The sequence below is a fragment of the Astatotilapia calliptera genome, chromosome 13 (assembly GCF_900246225.1).
Source record: "Astatotilapia calliptera chromosome 13, fAstCal1.2, whole genome shotgun sequence".
NCBI classification, from domain to species: Eukaryota; Metazoa; Chordata; class Actinopteri; order Cichliformes; family Cichlidae; genus Astatotilapia; species Astatotilapia calliptera.
This window is the reverse complement of record NC_039314.1, coordinates 15,962,392-15,984,811: the sequence shown is the minus strand read 5'-3', so window position 1 is coordinate 15,984,811 and position 22,420 is coordinate 15,962,392. Positions and strand designations below refer to the sequence as shown.

Here is a 22,420-nt window from a genome sequence, read left to right as displayed (position 1 = left end):
AGACGAGGACACAAGAGCAGACACACATGCAGACGTATGGGCACGGACACACTCGCGCTCGGATCTGGTCTTCTCTGTTGCTCGCTGAACGATGTCCTGTGGGATGCGGAGAAGGCAGAGCGGGGCTTGAGCTCCTCCGCTGCTCCTTTGTTTACACTGATGGTTTCCAGATGCTAGGTAGTGATCGGAGCGCTACGGAACGCTGGGGAGCAGCCCAGCAGTTTAGGGTCTGTGCCAACAAGCTGGGATTAAGGCAGCTTTAACTTTGATACTTGAAAAAAAATCACAGCTTGGTTTTGTAATAATTTTGCAATTGTTTCCAATGAATGACAGAGTTTTTCTTATAAAATTTAATTATAAATTATTATAAATTATTCCTTTGCATGTGGCAGTCATAAATGTACATGCTGTTGTCTTCACTGAATTGGAGGGGGGGGGACATGCAACATACAATGACGTCTTAGGTCATTAAGTGTAATTATTAGTCACAATATGTACACTTGGATTAATTGCATCTGACTGTAATTAACATATTTGTTTTACTTGGTAATTTGACTGCATGTTTCTTTAAACAGGCTCCAGCCAGGCGTTTCTTCTGATGCTGATTGCAAAGAGAGATTTTGCACCCTATAATTTTCCTCTACTTGTTTTTCTGGGGCAGCCTGAGTATATTGTCTGTATTCTATGTTGCCTTATTCGGGGAGGGGGGGGATTGTTTTCATAAACAGAGGTGCATTGTGCCCGAGGGAGGGCAAATTTATCACTTAAACACCTGTTCCTCCCGTCACTTTGAGCCACTTTTCCTTACAGGCATTATAAAGAGACAGCTGCACCAGCAAAGGAGCGAGAGAGAGGTGAGAAAGATTGCAGGAGGGGGGGGGGGAGAGAAAGAGAGAGAGAGAGGGAGAGATGCACGGAAAACAGTGGCTGTATTTAGAGCTTGTAGTGCATGGTGGGATTGATAAACAGTTCCCATAATGCACCTGACTGAGGTTCTGGCATGAAGTCGTGGCTGTTTAGTCCAGCAGCGGAAACAGCCAATAAAAAAATGCTTGTTCTGTGTGCAGTGGGACACAGCTGAGGTGGGGACAGTGTCATTCTTGTGAGAGTCTTGGAGCAGTGGCCATCTGCACGCCCTCACTTGGCTCTGAGTTCTGACTGACATGGTGACGACTGCATCCTCAGATCTTTATTCTTTAGTTGCTGTGATGTTAAACAATGCGGGTAGTGATGGTGGAAGCAGATGAAATGGTTTAACTAAGACATGGGGAAGTGAGACGAGTCAAAGAGTGCCGCTCTGATTTCCTTCTTTGTTTTTCTAGGTACATGTGGATAGAAATACCACTTAAGAAAATGCAGCGTGTGAAAGTATGAAGCTTTAACTGAATAGTTTCCATGTTTCACATATGACTTGCTTTGATGTGGTCAGCCCAAACCCAATGGCGCAAAAACACTGTTTTGTCAGAATTATTTTCATCCGAGGAACCCGACAAATGTTTTTCTTTTCTTCCTCTTCTGGTGTGGTTTTTACAAACAACCTTAGGCTCTTCCTTTTAAATGTGAAAGGGAAGCTTATGTTATGAATCACTGACCTGTCTGCATCTCGGGGATCATTTTAACTTTGTGGTGTGTTAATGGTATCATCAAATCATACCAAAGAATCTCACACAATGAACTTCCTTGGAAGGGAGAAACTTAGCTTTGTTTGTTTGCTTCTATGTTTTAAGATTTATGTTAGATAATCATTACCTATTAAAACAATAGCTGATAACTTGAGATGCACCAACTGTGAAATTACAGTACTGTGCAAAATTCTTTAGACTCATTTCTTTATATTTTGCTTGGAAAGTTAAAAACAGGCGGAGCAGTTGATTGAAACATGTGCAGACATAAGTGTAAATACAGTATATTAAACAATCTTCTCCTTCTGGAGAAGGAAGCAAAATATAAAGAAATAAGGGGTCACTTGTCACAGTTGCACTGTATTTGCTGTATTACTGAAAACGAAGTGCATTTGAGCAGATCTAAATTCAGAAATAGAGTTCTTACACATTTTTCCAAATTTGTTTTCTCAACTAAATCTCCTTCACCGAAGCCTGACTGATATATCAGTGAGGCCAATATATCAGCTGATATTAGCTATTTAACAATATATTAGTATTGAGATTTATGACGACTGATAAATATAAATTTAAGAAGTAAAGAAGAGATAGAAGAAACACCCTTTAACCATGTTACAAATATTGATGTTGCGTAGTTTGTCCACCAGGGGGCACTCTGCAACGTCCTTCTTGGGAACACGTGTTTGGAACGCCACTCGACTCAACTCAGGTTTTAGGGTTTACTTTTTTAGTACCTGCTCTATCGGGGTTCCAAGCGAGCCGAGTCTCTGTTTTGTTGTTTGTGTCGCGTAAAAATGACGTCACTGGACCTTCAGCTGGGTTGCCATAACAACCCCAAGCACATTGAGGGGGTACTCAAATTTAATGGAAAATGACCAAAAGTGAGTAGAGTCAAGATGACCTGAGTCGATCCGAGAAGCTACTAGTGGAAGCGAGGCTAAATACAACAACCACATCTGAGAATAAACAAGTCATTCTGGATATAAAACAAGATTACTTTTAAATTGGATTGCCTTGTCATAGTAAGGACTCATAGTTTGCTACTTATAACAAATATTTGGGATGTCAGTTTCTGTTTTGTGCGTCTGGAAAAAAAATATCGGCCCATAAGTAGGCTTTTTAATGCACTAAATATCGGTATCGGTCACAGTAGAATCTGTCAGTCGCTGAAGTAAAGAACAAACTTTAAGTCTTGTTCACATATAAAGGAATTTGCTCGTTGTCACCTATCACTTTTTACAAACAATAACAACACTGGTTGTTATTTCAGGTTATGGCTGTTTTGTAACCTTCTTTCATACTTCCCACCCTGCCATATGTCGTACAGCAGTATTTTGTGCTCTTCAGTATCTCAGCTCAGTTGAAACTAGTTTAACTCAGTGCTCTTTTTGCTTTGCTTTAATGAATATTTCACCTGCCATTCAAACTGCTGAATTTTGATATTTTGTGGTCTCTCGTTGCTCGCTGCTATAGTTTCTTACTGTCTAGTTAAGCCGTTGTCTGCGGACTGATAATATAGGAAATCCAACTCAAGGTTAATGTCTCCTCCAATATGTTGAGAAAGTACGAAATCGCCACAACCTTGAAAGGAGACGTCTTTAGCATGATTCCTTTTTATGTTTGGTTTGGGAAGGACGTCTAATATTAAGTCTGGTGTCTGTCCACTCCCCATTGCTCTCAGCAAGGAATGTAAGATCAACACGAATGCAAGGTCAACTTTAGGCTTCAGACGGTGGTCAGGACCACATTTTTCCAGCGGTCAGTAATATAAGACATCTTTTAGAGATTTACAATGGATCAGAATTTCAGGATGGTTTTGTGGCACAATGGTATTCAAACTGCAATTTCAGAGTCAGATGCCTGGGCTGCATACCTCTCTCCATTTCACAGTATTACCTGATTTACCCAGAAATTTTAAGACGTCTCATTAAATGTAGTCTAGACTGTGATTTCTTACTTAAAAACACCTCTTAAAATGCAGCAATGTGCCAGTAATTGTGCATCAGATCCATAATATTGTTCTCTCTGTTCAACTAACGCGTGTGGAAGTGGCACTGTCACCTCTCAGCAACAGGGTTTGAACCACCTGACCTTTCAGTGTGGAGTCTGGATGTTCTTGCATGTGTCTGCGTGTCCTCCCGTATTCTACATCCATGCATGTTAGGTTAATTAGACACTATAAATTGGCCTAAGCTGTGTTAGCCCTGTGAGGGACCTATGTCTTCTACCGGTAGTATAGGCTTTACCCTCCACGCCCCCAAATTGGATATGTGTTTAACAAAATGAATGTACGTGTCTTTAAAAATCATAAAATCAGCTCCCCCCTGAGAATTCTCTCTGCATTTCTCCACATGATAACAAGTCGAGTCCACCATAGTTTTGGCCAGCACTACAGTGGTTAGTTAACGCCGTTTTGTTCCCCCCATCTCTCTCTCGCCCTCTCTCAGTCACTGAAATGTATGGCCTAATTGAAAGCAGAGGAGCAATTTTACGACAGCCCTCAGTGTTTCTCATGTTGCCCTTGCGGAGACCATCTGCTTTGGATTTAGATTTCCACCCTCCTTCTCCTCCTCCTCCGCTCCTTCTCTCAGTTTTTTCTTCCGTTTTTCCACCCTCCTTTGAGGGACTGAATTGAGGGTCTCTCCAAAAAATCATGGGGCTTGTGGTTATTTGTCCACTTTCCTTCTTTTCCATCAAGTTTTTTTTTTTGACCAGCAGGTTTTCAGGAGACAGAGGCCGCTTCGAATTCAACTGTGACGTCAGCTCCAGTGCTGATCTCGGTCTCTTGCGTGCCATTTTTTGTCTCCCTCTTTGTTTTACTGTGTCTTGCACAGCTCTGTTTATTCCATTTAATGCACTTTGTGTGCTCATTAATTCTGTGATATTAGCCAAAGAATGATCTGTGCTCTTGTAGCAGAGCGAAACACTTGAGTGGGAGTAATGCAGGAAACCGAGACTTTCCAGTTACGTCTCGAGAGTGTATGAAAACCTGTGTGTGTGGAATTTGCCGAGAGTGTATGTGTGTCTGTGCCGGGGTGTTAAAGGGAACAAGAAGAGGAAAAAGCATTAAATTAGGGCTTGCTTGTGCCTGTGTGTGGCCATGTTTTGTGTCAGAGAAAGTGGGTATCACGTGTGCATGCTTGGTTTAACAGTGTGTGTGTGTGTATGTGCTCTGATCTGGACAAGAGGAGGATATGGTAAACTAGCTGTTGTTATGGAGCATCGCTGCCTTGTCTAAGGCCACTGTCTTCCACACACACACACACACACACACACACACACACACACACACACACACGCACACGCACTGACCCTTATCTCAACACACAGGGCTATAGCCTTGCGAACTTAAACAAACACTAAGTAATATGACAAACACTGCTTGCAGCCTCCTAGCACAGATCCCCATAGGCCCATTTGCCGTTTCAAGCCCTTGTTTCCACTTGACGGACACCTAAAATGCTCTAAATTGGTCAGATATGTCCATTTAGCTCTTAACTTGTCACAAGCTTGAATGGTTTCAACTGTAGAGAGCAACGGAAAACAAAACACATCCTCCTGTGCAGGCTCATCTCCAGAGCGTTGTGTGGTGTGATGACGCAATTCCATTAAATTAGTCATTGTATTGTGTCTGCTGTGGACAGTTTGTAAATGTTGTTTTAAAAGATTATTTTCCTGGAAATGAAGCTTAACTAAAACATTTTTGCTCAGTCATTAGTGTTTACATCTGTGAAAACCGATGTAAATAGAAGGACAGGTCCTGTATGTATGGAAGAAACACAGCGCCTAATTCATTAATTAAACTCGTTCTTCGTCTAAGAACACCATGAGAGGCGGGCAAGTTACAATGGGCTGACAGCAGCTGACCACAATGTGAGTAATACTCAGATTTATGACTTCAAATGTCCAAATAAATTCTGCAGTACTTTGCAGTTGCACAAAACTGAATTTCAGACTGTGTGGAAGGCAGATGTGATGAGAAATTGGTTCATTCACTGCTTTTTCACTCACTTTTTGCTCTTTTATCAACTTGATGTCCATATTGTTGGACAGACGCAAGTTTCTTTGGTCATTTATTTGTGTGTAATTAATTTTCTAATGAGAGGCTGAAAGGCAGAAGAAAACAAAAGCACTGAGATTTGAAGGACAGAGCTGATTGGTTTGCAGAAGGAATTGATGTGAAAATGATTGGACCAGAGTATTGACTGCAGAATTAAGTTTGACAGTGTGGGCAAGTGGAAGTCATGTAAAGAATAGGCTTCATCATATACAAAACAAAAACAAGTTTTTTTCATTGCAAAGTATTATTTTTGTAAATGACGACTAAACTCTGGAAGTCACAGGACCTACTCTGTCACTGGAAATGGGTACAGAATATGAACTGAAAATGAGCTGCTATATACTTGCCTTCACCTACCAAACAAAATGTTAGCATGTGGCTTTGAGTGTGCATGCGACTATTTGCCTTCGCCGTTGTGCACGTGATGCACATGCATGAGAATGCTGATAAATTGGCTAATTCTTGACTGACTGATCCATCAGTGCATCGATTTTATTGTACACAGGTCCAAAACTAATAATTTTATTACTGATTTTTATTCATATTAATTAGGGCTGTGCGAAATGACCAAAATCTCAGATCCCCGATATAAGACATTTATCATCCTGACAACGATATAAATCCCAAAAATGTAATATTTTCTGTAAATTCTGTGAATCTCGGGCAAGTCGACTTGCTTGAACTTTTTCCAGCTGGGCGTCCTGCACCTGGAGTCGACTGTTTTAACCGATGCCTGAAACTATATTTTTAGCCATAGGTTGTAACGGCCGCCGTTTTCTTTGTATTTATTACACGGCGTGCTGTGGGGAAAAGCCTGTTCTAACGTTTGAGTTTAAGGTTTCTTTTTTAGCACCTAACGGCTCGTTTTTGATTCTCATCCGTAAGCACTCTGCATACTCTTTCGCGTGATTCAGTTTATTTTGAAAAGTCTCAACAGGATCTTGAGCTTTATTGTGAAAGGTTTACTTGGAAAACAAACAAGCGGGCAGCGGAGCCAAGCGATGGTTTTACCGTCATTGTTGCTAACGTAAAAACAGGCGCTTGTCCGTCCATAGTGTGGTTATATATAAGAGAACGAGAGAACTTATTAATAAAGCCACTACAGTAACCATCAAAACGATGAAAATTTTTTGCTGTAAACAGTTTATTTTACGACACCACGAAACAAACAATAGCGTAAAATGAAACGATAGACATTTTTATATCGTCATCCGATATATATCGAACAGCCTTAATATTAATTAAATACTATTTTATTTAACCTAAAAAATGTAATATATTCAAAACAAACTTTATTTATCAGGGACTTGTTAATATTGAACAAAAATTGCGATGTCATACCTTTTTAAAAAAAATCAGTCTGTATTGATATATATATGATATAAATCAAATCACTATTTCTGTCAAGCTTAAAGATTCATTTTTTTCTCCTAAGTGAAGGCTTAAGGTTAATTTTTATTTAAATAATATTTATTTTCAGTGTGCATACTGTAGAGCATTACACAACAGTGTTTTATAGACATTACAGAGACATTAGCGATTAGCACTGTAACCTCACAGCCCTGAGTTTGACTCCATCACCTGGCCTACTGCTATAATCTTATAATTTTTTTGTATAGATAGATTTTTTTGGAAACAATCCCACAAATAGACAAAAATACGTAGGTATTACCTGCCTTTGTGTGGACATGCTTCCAACATCATTTACAGTGCATGCTTTGCTGCTTCTTTGTCTGTTTTTAAATAGCCAAAATATGTCCACACCACCAAATTCCTCAGACCCTTCTTTTCAGCAGTGTCCTTGTCTTTTGAGCTGTTGTGTTCAGTAAGTTTTTCTTAACATTTTCTGTTGTTTGCCTTTTATAACACTCACACACACCTAACCTACTGGTGTGCATGGTTGAAGTAGCCCAACTATTAGCACATATGCTGTTCCCCCTTGACAGGATGCCAGTACTTCACAGGACAAACACCTCCGGCCTGTTTAGGACAAAGCTAACAAGCACGTTTTTGGTCTGTTGGAAGAAAAACACACAGGCACAGAGAGAACAAGCATACTCTGCACAGAAAGGACCTCAGGCGACCATTAGATTCAAAGAAGAATCCATTGAGATGATGCGTGGCGCTTGCTATCAGCAAACACAGATCTTCAGATCTTGATTTTGTAGAGACAAAAATGAAATTGACATAAAATGATTGTCAACAAATGAATGTAATTATTATTTGGTTTCTATATTCTATGTGCATAATACAAGCATCTACACAATGATTGCGAAAAGAGTTTGAGCTAATCTGAGATGGCTCAGCTGCAGACAGAGAGCGCGATGTGCAGCCAAAGGTCAAAGCCGGGCCCTGGAAGCAGCATGGAGCAAGAGAGGAATGGTCATGAGGAGGATGAGTGCTGTTTCTGTCCTGCTGAGATCTGGCTACAGTGTTAGTGAGAATTTCTTTTTCTAACAAACAGCTGCACGAGGAAATTACCCCTGATTATGTTCAGATTTCTAAATAAATCTGAATAACAAGGGGGTAAGGTAGAACCTCCTTGGCAGTACACCTGGTACACTGATGATTTTGTTTTTAAACTCAGAATAGTCAGTCGTATTTTGTTGCGTGTGATAACGGTCAATCTTGCCACAGCTGGTTCTTGTACTTTAAAATTAATTTTTAGAGTAACAATGGCAGCCTGTTTATAGCTGGATTATATAACAGCTAGCTCATTTGGAGGAGTGTTCAAACAAAATGTTGCCATGGCATTGTCTCCAAGATTGCCCATCGATTGCATCAAGACAACGCTGTCACTGTATAGCGAGTGGTGTGGTGGGAGCCAGCAGAAGTCAGATTTTCCAGCTTGCATGCTGTCACAGTGGGAGATGCAAAGCTGACAGTGGCTTTGAGGTCATGCTGTTGAGGGGCCCGATTGAAGCACAGCCGCCATTACTTAGTATTGGCTTGCTGCTGCTGATGCAAAGTGCTGACGTCTGTTTGGAGAAGCCACATGCTCCTGATTAAAGTTCTTATTACTCATACATGGGCTAGGACAAAATAAGTGAAAACCAGGAATACTGATTGTACCCCCTCCTCCTCTCATTCTTGGTACCCCTTACCCCCCTTACCATCTATTCCAGAATCTGCAAGCAATGTCTAAGTTATGATGAAAACAATCTGCAGTCGCAGGGACTCAAGAGTGGACTGGACAGGTCTGATTTCAAGTAAAAGGCGCAGCATTTCCTAACTTCCTGGAAAGCTGCCAGCAGTTTCATGCTTTGCGTGAGGCTCAAGTCTGAGCCTGTTGGATCAGACTTTCATGAAAAAACATATTTTTTAGGTTTTAAATAAAATAAAGGACTTCCTTGGTATTCTATTTACAGTGTTTACTTCCCAAAATGAAGATATTTGTTTACCCAGATAGCCCACTCCCAGCCTGATGATGACTATCACTTGTTCTGGGATGAGTCTTCATTTTTATTTCAGTAATGGAGCTTTAAATTGATTATGACAAGTTCTGACAAAGTTACTAATCAGCATACATGTGGGTTTCTTCTGGCAAATGTCTCGCAGTCATTGCAGACATGCTTCTAGAGGAAAAATTTGTCTGTTTTCCCATTGCTGCTATAGTGGCTTAAATAAAGTTGCCAACATGAAGTCATAGAGGCGGCTCCCCGAGAAAGAACTGCCCTCGGGCTTGCGCTTTTTCATGGCTGACTGACTGTTCGTAATCATCTCCCTCACGAGAATCGTTGGGAGTAATTTAACACAGATGTAATGAAAGTTAATGTCAATTACAAGACCGCAAACTGTGCCAAAACTGTTTGTAGGAGTGTCCTGTCTGATGAAGGTGAAAATATTTTAGCACAACAAGGATGGACACACCCTGCTGTCATCTCACCATCTTTTATTATCTGTCCATCTTCTGGACTGAAAGAAAAAAAACATTTTTGAAACATTTCTATTTCATATAAATTTTTAACTACATAAAGATATGGACTGTATATTAAAGATGAGCAACGTAAACCTGCAATATATCTAATGCACAGCAGGGGGCTACTCTCATGGTTGCAAAGAAGTCCAGCTGTGCAGAGAGCATAACCCTACTTGTAACTTGAATTATCTCCTCAGTAAACACTTGAACAAATTTATGGTTGTTGCTGCTTTCAAGTTCTATTACACGCAAGAAGATGTTTGTTTAGTTTACCTACAGAGTATGAAAAAAAAAAAGTGATGCAGTGTGCAAAAACCTGGCTAAAGTCCAGTTTCTTTTTCTTTTTTGCCACTTATTTTATCTGTCTTTGCTTATTTTCTATAAATTTTTAACTTGAAGATGCCAAGTGATGTCCGTTCTTTGAATTATTGTGGTTTAGCAACCACGATCAAACCACTGATTGATGACAATCCACACAGAGTGGAAAGCTCGCCAGCATCACTGAGGCCTTTTGTTTTGGTTCGTAAACATATTTTTCCCACAAGTGTTTCCACTTCTTCGTGCATTTCCTGTTCGGATAGTTTCATAAAACTCCAGGAATTTGCTGACATTAGTGAGTCCTTATCTTCATGCTACGATTACTATTCCTTATATTGAGAAGATGATTGTTATTCTCTCAGGTTAGGTGTGCATGTCAGGTTACGCCAAAAGTTGTTGCGTTTACGACGCTGACGCATAAATCCCCTTTAACGAGGTACATTTCGCTGGCCGACTGACCGGGTCACACCCCTCTGCATGCGTAGCTGCGCTGTGCAGGCGTTTTCCCCTCACAGCTGAGAGATTTGCTGGATTAGGCTCTGGGGAAAATAATGTGATTATTCTCATCAGAAACTGTTTAATAAACTACATTTTTCAGACATAGTTTTAAAACACAGTGTCATTGGTTGGATGCTGTTGTGTGTGTTATATTTGGATGGCTTTTCCTGTGCTGCGTTACAAATAAAGGGTTTGGTACCATGTCACTGACAGGTCGATACCAGTCAGATCTACCCCTCCTTCTCTTCTGGCTTCAGAATGAGGCTTTAAATATATGCAGTCTATAGCTTCCACATGTGCAAGCATCTTATTCACTTTGTTCTTTACAGGCCAGACCCAAAGGTGAAGGACTGACACCCTACCAAGGGAAGAAGAGATGCTTTGGAGAGTACAAGTGCCCTAAGTGTAAGAGGAAGTGGATGAGCGGGAACTCCTGGGCCAACATGGGACAAGAATGTATCAAGTGCCACATCAACGTCTATCCACACAAACAGGTATGTAAGCCTGCATCACAGCACTCATGTCCTGAGAATTTGCAGTTGAGTTAAAAAAAATTGCTCATAGACATCAGGCTTTGGTTTCCGTGTTGTTTTGATGATATTCCAGATGGCCTCATTACAGTAAAATAAAAATCCCACCACTAATAATTGCTTTGGTAATAAACCAGCATTGATGAAACTAATGAAATTTCCTGACTGATAAAAGTTTGGAATTATACACTGAATGCCATCAAATGCTAAAGCAAATATTTCTGTATTAATGGGTCTCAGACATAAACTAACTCAGAGGGAAGTCAGACTTCCAGCTGCAGAAATCTGTCTCACATTTAATAATAAGAAGGGAAAGCACATAAAGCAGGATTCTCTGGAGTCATTTTTCAAACAACACTCGAAGAGAAATCTGTTCAACTTAACCTCAAATAATCCTGGTAAGCAGCTGGGTACGGAGCTGGAGAAAGAATCGTGTCAGTTTTATATTTATCCTCAACACTTCATCTTTTGATATGTATGCTTTTTCACATTCTTCCAATTCCACTTCCTGAAATAAAATTAGGATCGTTGTCGGCTTGAGGCCTGCTCATTCTCAGAATACCACAACTGTCCACGCTTTGCTCTGTTAACACGTGAAATGAAGCAGGAAAGGGACATTTTGTACATCTGTTGAGCATTAACGCCATTCGGAGCCTGAAATTTTATGCATAATTTATTAGAAATCTCTGAGATCTTACCCAAACAGCTTACCTGTAGTCATAACCACAGATAGAAGTCTGCACACACTTTGCAAGAGTTCAAATATGTCTTGGTAAAACCTGCTTTGTTCCCGAAACTGGTGAGAAACCCTCACTCTGCTTTGAGTCTTGTGGCAAAGCTGCACACAGACAAGCAAATTCTCTGCATTTGCAGTGTCACCCACTTAACATACCCCCCTCCCCTTTCCAACCCGGTCAGCAGTTGAAACAGACCACTAACCTCGGTGTCCTTGAGTATCAAAGAGCTCAGCACAGCTCCTTCTCAGGCTGCGGATTCCCATAAATGAAAAGAATATGGATTTTCCAAACACATCCTCGAGTGTTCAAAATTTGGTCCTCTTTAACGTCATACAGACATGAACTTTCGACCCTTTTGATCGAGATTTTAATTTGTACCCTTTTAGATGTCAAACTCAAGTTTTTTGTCACCCTCGCTTTACACAAAACAGTCTCTCTCAGTCCGTCTCTTCTGTTGTAGCTGCAATAAAGCCAGTCAAAGCAATTAAACGTGTAAGTCATCAGCTATTGAAGTTAGGTTACTTTAATTATTCTTAAACTGAAGTGTTAAGCAGTTATTTTATATTTTGTATTGCACATTTCTAGGAGAAAAACTTGCCTAGAGTACTTTCCTGTTTTTCTGTTTTATCTGTTCCAATAAAGTCACACTTCAAATTTGGAAGTTTGTTATCAGTGACAGTAGGTCATTGGAAAAGGACAGAAAATGACCTTCGTTTATTTGTAAATGTTGCTGCCTCTAGCATTTTAAATTCTCTTGATATATTGTGATATAATTTTGAGGTTTTATTACCCACCACTTTTGGTCACGCCCAATCATAGCATCTTCAGTTCAGCCATCTTTCTTTTTTTCTTTTTGTCAGCACCACTGGCTCCAAACTCATACATCAGCAGGAGTCACTACTGTCTTGTAAACCTTCCCTTTCACTGTTAATGCTGCCTGTCTGTCACAAATCACTCCTGACACTCGTCTCCACCCACTTCACGCCACCTGCATTCCCTTCCTCACCATTCTGTGTACAGAATTTGCAGAATGCAGAATTTGGCTTGGTTTCCCCCCTCGGATCATTTACCGCTTAGATTCAGAGAAATAATCTGCCGTTATCCTTTAATTACATATTATGTTTAACTGACCAGTATTTCTGGGGCCGACTAGCAAAGGCAGCAAGGTTTTCACATCTAGTCAACTAGTCACGCATATCCTTAGTACATTTTGCAACATCTAGTGTTTTACATGCGCTGCTGTCATCCTAGATAGAAGATAGGGAGCTAACAGCTAGTACAAACTGCAGTACTTAACCGCTTTTCCACTAGTACCTACTCTAATCTACTCAACTCAGCTCTACTTGGTTTCAGTTGTTTTGAATTACAATTGAGCACCACCTCAGTGTGGGTGGAATCGTTATAGCAAGGTGGCCCAAAAGTCATGCTGCTCTGATTCTGTCGTCACTCACCAAGCACAAAAATCTGCACCTTGTTGTTGGACCATGGTGTTACTTTGTGCGTAGCCATTTTCCTCTCGGTGCTGGGTTTCAAAAATGGCTGATTTGATTCTTTTGAAGGAGTTGCTCTCGTGACCCATCCACTGACATACAGTCGGTTGATGTTGCATTTTAATCTCGGCAGCTCGCTTGAAACCCCGGCAAAGTAGGTATTAAACACATACCTGGTACCAGGTACTACCACCTAATGGTAAACCCTAAAAACCGAGTTGAGTCGAGCTGCGTTGGTGCTAGTGGAAAGGGGCATTTGAAGGTCTGGGAGTTGCCACTGCGTCAGCAAGCCTCCAGGTCACCTGAAGTTGTGACCATAGACTATATAAATGATAGATTTATGTTCTGGGTCTGAAAAGTGAAGAAAATGTGCAAGTGTTTTAAAGGTGGATTATTTCTAATGGCTAGCAAGAGGTTAGTCCATCTTCTTTTCTACCAAGGCTTACCTTGTGATTGGAAGGTCAGTATCAATTAAGCATGTAATGTCCCTGTCCCACAATCAGATCGTGTCCTTCTTCATCTTGTCTGGGTTCAAAACACCAAGATGGTTAAGGGCAAAATGCTCACGTCGAGCTTTCGCGATCATACTTCATCTACCAGTGGGTAACACTACGGTGGCAACATGCATTTATTATATGCATGTATGCGCCTCTGTCAGTGCGCCCCAGGGTGGCTGTGGCTACAATGTAGCTTGCCATCACCAGTGTGTGAATGGGTGGATGACTGGATATGTAAAGCGCTTTGGGGTCCTTAGGGACTAGTGAAAGCGCTATATAAATACAGGCCATTTACCATTTACCATATGCAGTGTGTGTATTGAGGTTTCTCACACGACATCACACGAGTTCATCCAATCTGCCATGTTGGATGCGATATGATGCATCAACGGGTTGTTAAGAGAAAATATGTATTCCCTGATGGTTTTGCTAGCAGATTGCCATGTTAGTCTTTAGTTTTTCATGTTTATCTGCAAATGATGCCAACTTTCAAGACAAGTGATAGTAAAATTTGCAAAAAGTGACAGAAACTAGAAATGGAGAATATTTAGCTTTAGAGTAAAAGCTGTGGCTTTTTGATGTTGGTTGCAGTGCTGAAGCACAACTTTTACTTTGAAGGCAAAACTTTTGCCTCCTAAACCTCCAATTTTTTTAGTTCGCTTTTCACGCTTTGGTTTCACTAGTACTCGGAGACTACCTGAGAGACAAGTTAACATTAAATTGTTTGTGGTCACATGTATGCAAAACCACTTTTTTTATATTTACATATAGTAGATGTTTCTTCCTTAAGGTCATTTCACTGGGTGATGCCTGCAGTACAGGGCCTTGAACTCAATTCCCTTTAGCCTCCAAGGGAACTCTCTTCCAGCTTTCATCAAGGACCTAATGTCTTTGACAAAGCAATAATACATTTTCAACACTTCCTGGAAGACTCATTAGACTCAAATATCTTCTTGTGGTGACCCATGGTAACCTGGTTTCCTTTAGCTAGACCACTTGGAATAAATAAAGGTTTTGTTCAAAGCTCTAACAAGAAAAAAAAACAATAGATGAAAAATAAAATTTTCCAGATGGACCGTTAAAATAACCTCCAAGCGTGCTGGCCCAGAAAGGTTACCTTTGTCCTCGATAATGAGTCCAAGATGGTCAGTGTTGAAGCCAACATTTCCATACAGTCCATCACGATTAAATGCATACTGCATCTTTTCCTTTAGCACCAGGTTGTTAAAATGTATTGCTAGCCAGCATGGCTGATGGTGCATTGCCATATCTCTGCATCTAATTTGGCAAATAACACATCAGGTCTGTGAAGAATATGAGAGTTGGAGTTGTTAGGCGTATAGCTGACCTGAATCTGTTGCTAAATAAACGGCTTGCAAAATTCAAGAGGTTTATGTGTGTTTCTTGCTCGGTTTGCCCTTTTCTGTGTTTAATATGACTCATTATTGGTCTTCTGTTTGTATCTCCAGCGACCTTTAGAGAAGCCGGATGGGTTGGATGTGTCTGACCAGAGTAAAGAGCATCCGCAGCACCTGTGTGAAAAATGCAAAGTCCTTGGCTACTACTGCCGCCGAGTGCAATAAATATTCATCATTATTCAGTAGCAGAGAGGAGCCGCTCCATCCCAAACCCTGTTTTTTTTATCCGCCATTGAGACATTATACATCCTCCCTTCCCGGTCCACATCCAGATTTCCCTCAACACGACATGGCACCCTTTCTTCTTCACGTCTTCCTCCCAGTGTCTCAGAAACATCTAATGTGGACATTAGGTCTAATCCTCCCAAATCTCCTGATGCCTTCCTTTGTTACCACATCAATTAATTCTGCTCCCTCTTCTCAGCCACTTGTGGAGCATAGACTTTAGTCATTTTCCTCCTCTTTCAGTGACAGTACATCCAAGAATACGTTTGAGGGTCAGCCTCTATCTCTTGAAGTGCTCTTCAACACAGCAAAAAAAAAAAAAGAGGCCAAAATGATTGACTTTTTATGCCTTATGTATCAGAACCACATGATTAATTTACTCAATACTCAATGTTTAACAACAAAAAAATTATTATATTGATGATTTAGCACCAGGGGTTATATTTCCTTGGCATCACTGACAGTATTTGTCTCAATAGATTACCTCACCTTGGGGTTTGTTGGCTTTGTGTTTACAGAGATCCGCTTTCCATTTCCCTGCCAAGTGAAGTGTGTGTAGATGTGACGAACATTTAACTGGGGCCTCTCATGATGGCATAATGTATTCGAGGCCTTTGATGTCTTGCCTTATTAGGGTCAGCAGCACATCTTATTAACTGTGAATTAACTGAGGGATAATGTGCCATGCATCCCTAGCTTACATTTGGCCTATTTATTTTCTTGTTGTCTCGTGTGCAATTTGAATTTTAACTGGGACATATAGAGACATTTTTGTATGTTTGTATATCGCATTATTGTGTAACTGCTTCCACTTGTCTTTAGAAACTACTGTAGGTTCAGTTGTATAAAACGCTCCTTGGGCTAGATTTAGTGCATTGCTAATAGATAACGCTTCATTTATCCTATTCCTATTTTTGTTGTTGTTCTTGTCATTCTTGCCTCTCATTTATTTGTTAGCGTTGGAAAAAATAGACACTAGATAGGCAGAAGCAGCTGTGGGGAAAAATGGTTTAGTAATTGTTGGCAGTCACATATTTTCATTGTTTCAAAACTATTGATAAAATGCTTGCCACAGCTTGTTTAGCATTGATAAACATGATTTTGGACCCTAAACTGTTCACATAAATCCTGAATAGATTTTAACCACAAGATAGCAAAATACAAAAGGAGCTGTTTGCTTGACAAAGATTCAGAGAGACTTTTTTTATCCAAGTTTTAGTGCCAGTTGATGTCTGGCAGCCTCAGTGGAGTCGGTGAAGCAAGATGGAAAACTTTCCAAGGGCTTGTACACTGAAGAAACGATGTCCAACAGCTAATTGCAGCGTAGAGTGCCTAAAGAGAGGTGAAGCTTTGGAGAACTTTGCTTTTCAGGTTTGTCGAGAGACAGAAGAGCTGGTTTGTGATATGTTGATGGTGAGAATTCATGGCTGTATTGAAATTTATGGTGATTTAAGTTTACATCCATTTTTATGGGGCCTAATATCAGAAACCATATCTTTAAAGTGGAACTATTATGTATTTTTTTCCTCATTTCTTGTTATACATATATACATCCAGGCATCCCCTAAAACAGAGAATTTTCCAGGTTAGCAAGCTAGTTTCCGCGTAAAGACGATATGCCATGTTCTGACTAAAGTATTTCTAAAACACAAGCACAACATTTGGCGTAAACAAAGATGCAAAACAACAAAGCAGTGACATTTGGAGTATCATAGAGTAGACATTTGGATTATTGAAGTTGGGCTAGCAGACAATGCTAAAAATATGCTACCTGGTGGCTAGCTTTAGAGCTAGCTATTAGCTTAAGCTAATATAAATACATTTGCTAACAAAAAATGTAAGAATTGAGTTAAATTGTTCATGCTGTTCAGCTGGGAGAGATAAAGCCATTACAGAGCAGAAAGAAGATGCTAAAAACGGATCAAATTTCAGCCAAAAGAGCATCTTAGATTAGCACAACCGCTACATTAATATGCGACAGTATGGTTTGGATTACTTGCTGTAAAAAAGTCCTGATCCTAAGTCTAAGGTCCACACTGAAATCTTGGTGTGATTCTTCAAATATTTGGTGTTCGGGGCAAAGTCTTAAAACACATTAAAAAGATGACAACCTCAACCAGTGCAGTAGGAGCTTGGACCAGGAAACAGGGCTGATCATAAAGGAGCTATAATGCCTTTTTTAAGATTGTAGGGCTCCCCTGAAAAATATTTATTTTAAACCTAAGCATCCAAAAGTACTCCACTGTAGCCCACAAATAAAAACACTCATCTGGAAATGAGCATAATAGAGCCACTTTAAAGAAAAAGGAATACCCACTGTGGTTCCATATATCACTATGCAGATGTGAAGCACTAAAGAGGAAACTATTTTAGTTATCATTTATGGAAATCTGCTTTTCGAGGATCCTTGGTATAGGAATTGTGAACTGTTTTATATGTACTGTATTTCTAGCCTTACAAAAACTGGCTGACAATATTTTATACTATAACATACTGTATGTGCCTTAAAACGATTGTGTCAAGGCTAAGAGGCCATTTGAAATTTCAAAGATTTGTGGCGAGAGACTCAGAGGTGGAGCAGTATTATGTGCATGTGGTTAACTGTGATGCAGAGTAAGTTTGTTGTAGGTTCAAGATGTGACACAGGACAGAAAAACGATAAAGCTCCGCTATTAGCGGTTGAACTGGCATAGTGGGTGTTCGATTCATGTTGCAGGCACAGGCTGAAACAGCATTTCCAGCTGGCAAAAACAATCTTACTGTGGTCTGTTGTCATGGAATATCAACAGAGATGTTATTTCTTAGTCGATCCTCACAACAGAATGAAGTTGACACAAACTGTGGACCTCACTCATTGTTATTTTTATCTGTTATCGTTATGTTTTTTCAAGGAAACCGTGGGTTTTGTGAAAAAACATGCTAACAATGCATGTTTTTTCACAAAACCCACGGTTTTGCTTTAGTGGAAATGGATGATATTGGTGCATTACACTGTTGGGAAATTTAACTAAATTCCATTTGTTGATTTAAAAGGGCACTCCAGTGATTTACTATTCCAGCTTCACCAGTTGGGAGGCCTGCAGAAGACACTAAATAACAGTGCATGCAGCAGTGGATGAAATATCTTTACTTTCAGTTTGGCTCAAGCTCCAGAAATGCATCAGCTATTATGCAACTCAGTAGCCTTTTAAAGTAAGCTCCATAGACTGTATATAAACAATGGATTTCAAAAGCAGCGTCAGTGTTAAGACATCTTAAATTTACATTCTTTGTAATGGCCAATAGAGGATCGACTTCTGTGGTTGTAAATGGACTTGAAGTCCAAAAGCACTTTTTACCACAAACCTCATTCACTCAATCAAAGCACTTTTACTGTTACTGTAGGCTCTGTATAATACTTACGTTCACACTCACACTCCGATGAATGCATCGGGAGCAACTTGAGCTTCAGTACCTTGCCAAAGGATTCTTCGGCATGCAAATTAGAGGAGCCAGGGATCCATTTGGTAGATGACCTGCTCTACCTCCTAAACCACAACCAGAGAAAATGTCCAGCTCATTTTGAGTATTGAGATTTATTTGTATTTCCCAGCTGGTTGCTGGCAGTTGCTGGGATATTATTGCTAAAGTCTGAATTGTGGAGATCTACAGATCAGTCAGTGACCCCCTGGCAACCACCTCTTGCTAAGAATCCTGTATTCCCCAGCTGATTAGCAAAAACCTCCTCCAAAAAAATGGAGGCTTACCTTCAAAGTTGCACGTTTTCAAACATGTTAGCTCTCCCTGGCAACCACTAGGACTCTCTGGCCCCTACTGGTCGCCAAGGGGTTCCCACATTTTTCTTTGGCCGTCGCTGAGGAAAAATGTGTATTTTGCAACTGGTTGGTAAAAAACTTGTTGATATACCTTTGGTCACTAGCAGATGGTCACAGTTACTCTTAGTTTGCATGGAATGAGCTGACTTGTCCACAAACACTGGCCAGCTAATCTCCGCAGGGAAGTGACACAAACTGGAAACAGAATGTTTTCCTTAAAAGTAGAAGTTGTGTCTTCTGCTTTTAGTTTGCAAGTGAATGTTCTCTGTTTCTAGTTTGCATCAGTGTTTGCAGAGAAGGAAGTCGCCATCTTTCACGCAAACTACAACCAACTGCAGCAATCTGCTAGTGACCAACGCAATTGCGAGGTGGTTTCTGGTGCAGTGCCTTATTTGCAACCAGTTTTACTCAGCTACAGGAACCACTTGCCAACTAGGCAGGAAATATACATATTTCCCTCATATAACCATTGGTTGTATCGCGTCCAATATTGTGGAAAACTCTGAAATCACACGAGGAACCTCAAGAACCCCACAAAGTCATTCTTACTTCTCAATCACTGATTTCAAGTCTTATTTAATACAGTGTGATTTTTTTTTTTTTTTAAATATGGCCCATCTTTCAAATTCACTTGATGAACAAGTTGGCCAAAATACTCAACTCGCAGATCAGGATCAAAGTCCAAAAACCTTGACATGTCCAAGTCCATCTTCTATATACAGTCTATGCTAGACTCCCCAGCCTACTAAATGCTGACAATAAAACTCCTCACTTTTTAACACAGGCTTTTTGATTTTCTCTCACGTGACAATGAGCCTCCACAGCCCCAAAAGATATTACAGTAGCTAAAGGACAAATCTGTGGAGTGTCCCTTTGAAGGAGTAACTGAAAGCCCCTCGTTGCATTTATAGTAAAGACCCAATTTTTATGAAAGATTCACCACTGTTGGGAACAACCCATTTTTCTTCTTATTAATGTCTGTTTTTGTTCTGTGTAATGGCACTAAGCTAACAGGTCTCCCGTAACCTTATTTTCTACATCAGACCATGTGGCTGTAGTGAAAGGAATACATACCAATTATGCCTTATGAACTAACCTCATAAACAAATAATATTATTAGTTATTGTGAATCACGTTAATGTTGATAAATCCTGTCAGAGAGTTCGATTCCGCCCAGAGACATGTTATGAGGAGGTCATTTAAAATGGCAACTCAAGAGCCAATGGAAGCAGCTGATACATTTTAAAAGAAAAAGAAAGAAAGCGAAATCTCTGCTTTCAGATGTAGTGTCTTGAATTACATATACTTGACTTTTCTAGTACCTTTTCAGTTCAAAATTGTTATTTTCTATGAATGAGATGTGTATTTTGGAACTCTTAATAGATGTTGAAAATTTTAAAGCAATCTGCAAAAAATCAAGAGTTATTTCCCTGACAAAGATCGACTGTTTTATGTATATATTTGATGGCCATCGTTTTCAATGATAGTAGCTCTTTTGAAGTGTTGAAGCAATATCAAAGCTTTTTCTCTTTCCGGCGTGAAGAAGGGCCTATTGCTGAGAAATAATCAAAGCTGGGAGTTGTTGTTTTTTTTCTTCTTCTTTATGTTTTACAATAATCTGAAGGGTTATCCTGCAGAAATATTTATGGAAAGACTTTTTACAACACTTTTTGTATAGAATATGCAACAAAGTTACACTAAGAAGGAAATATTGATGTCTACATAGAATATTATTAAAAAGAAAAAAAAGCTGGTACATAATTAATAACCTTTCTCAATTATAAGCCATTGTATTTTTTTTTCTGTGTTTTTGATTTATTGATGTTATCAGAGTTGAATAACCCATTATTCAGTTGCTATGTGACTAATTATGAGCTGCCATATGCATCCATACAGCCACGTGTATTCATTTTGTAAACGATATTATGAAAATATGTGTTAACATGCAGAAAAGTATGTTTTTATTAATTAGTGACGGATACTCACCACTGTATAAACGCATTAAACTGTGAGATGTAGTTTGGTTAAAGCAGCGATAACAAGAAACTATTATAAAATGTTATATTGGTAGTGTAGCGAGTGTATACTTCTGTCAAGGAAGCGTGTGTGACAAAGAACTATTTTAGAGTTTGCATGTGCATGTGTTTTGAATGAAATATCCCTTTTTTTGTGCAATGTATACCTATTTAAATACCTTACAGTAGTTTGCTAAAGTAAATATTGTTTTTAACATTATCAGCAACGTCTGATTGTTATTAGTCCTCATTTACCGCAAATGTAGCCTCTGCAGATAATACATATTTACTGAATGTAACGTGTTAACACTTAAGTGGTCGAGTCAGAGAGTCTCGTTTGTATTCTTTACTGTCTGTATCACTTGAGATGTTTGTCATGCAGTATTGCAATAATGTAATATTTGATTTGGACAGAACGCAGGCGTGCGGTCGGGAAAGACAATGATTATGGGAAAAGCAAGGACAGTCGTGGCCTCGAGAGTCGACCACAGGTCTGTTTTTCATGTCCATGAAAACGGCATTCCAAAATGTGCCTTATTTGTTAGTTGGGAAAACATTTTAGTGCTGTTCAGAGTTTGATGAATAAAAGTCACATTGAATTAAAGCCACCCGGGTTGCGCAGTTTTCATTTGTTTTCGGGTCCTGTGCCGAATTTATGTTAACTGGGAGGTGTTCGTTCTGGTGTCTGATTTCAGCCAAAAGCAACACGTTGTTTTTGTGAGCGCTCCTCTCGTTAGTGTTTTTGCCATCGCTCTTGAGTGCGAGGCTTACGCAACACTGAGCGTATAGATTACGATAACGGGGCTTTTAATGGATTATTCATGGTGGTTGTGTAACGCAGAAGAGCGAGAGACTTGGAAAACATTTTTTTTCCCCACTTGCCATGAAAGTGCTGAGAGATAACAGACATGTAAACCGGCCAGGACGCACACCCCCTCCCCCATTTCCCAACACTTGTGGACAGGAAACCCCCCCCCCCCCCCACAAAAAGATGCCCACTGACTCTGTGATAACGCAGACACTTAGAGAAGCAGCAGCATGCACCAGCTGTAAAGATGTCATTGTTTTGCATGTGTGGTAAAAAGAAATGGCACAGTCGTCTCCGGAGCCAAGTTTCCATACACATTATTGGACATGCATTCCAAATAACTAAAACTAAACCCGAGGGTGGGGACCCAAATTATATCAAGTTTGTTACAACATCTCCAGCTCAAACAGAGCGAGAGCCGAAAAATCTCTATGGCAACAATGTAATCTGAGAATTCAAACAAACGGA

At 39.9% G+C, this 22,420-nt stretch overlaps 1 protein-coding gene across 1 annotated transcript in view; it reads left to right on the top strand.

Annotated features, from left to right (window-relative positions):
* zcchc24 (zinc finger, CCHC domain containing 24) overlaps positions 1–21,748 on the top strand; it is a 40,180-nt gene extending 18,432 nt beyond the window's left edge. The window contains exons 3-4 of the mRNA XM_026190258.1: positions 10,747–10,911; positions 15,141–21,748. Coding sequence (XP_026046043.1) covers positions 10,747–10,911; positions 15,141–15,254 — 279 coding nt within the window. The 3' untranslated portion in view covers positions 15,255–21,748. The remainder of the gene's footprint in view (positions 1–10,746; positions 10,912–15,140) is intronic.
* The last annotated feature ends 672 nt before the right edge of the window (positions 21,749–22,420 follow it).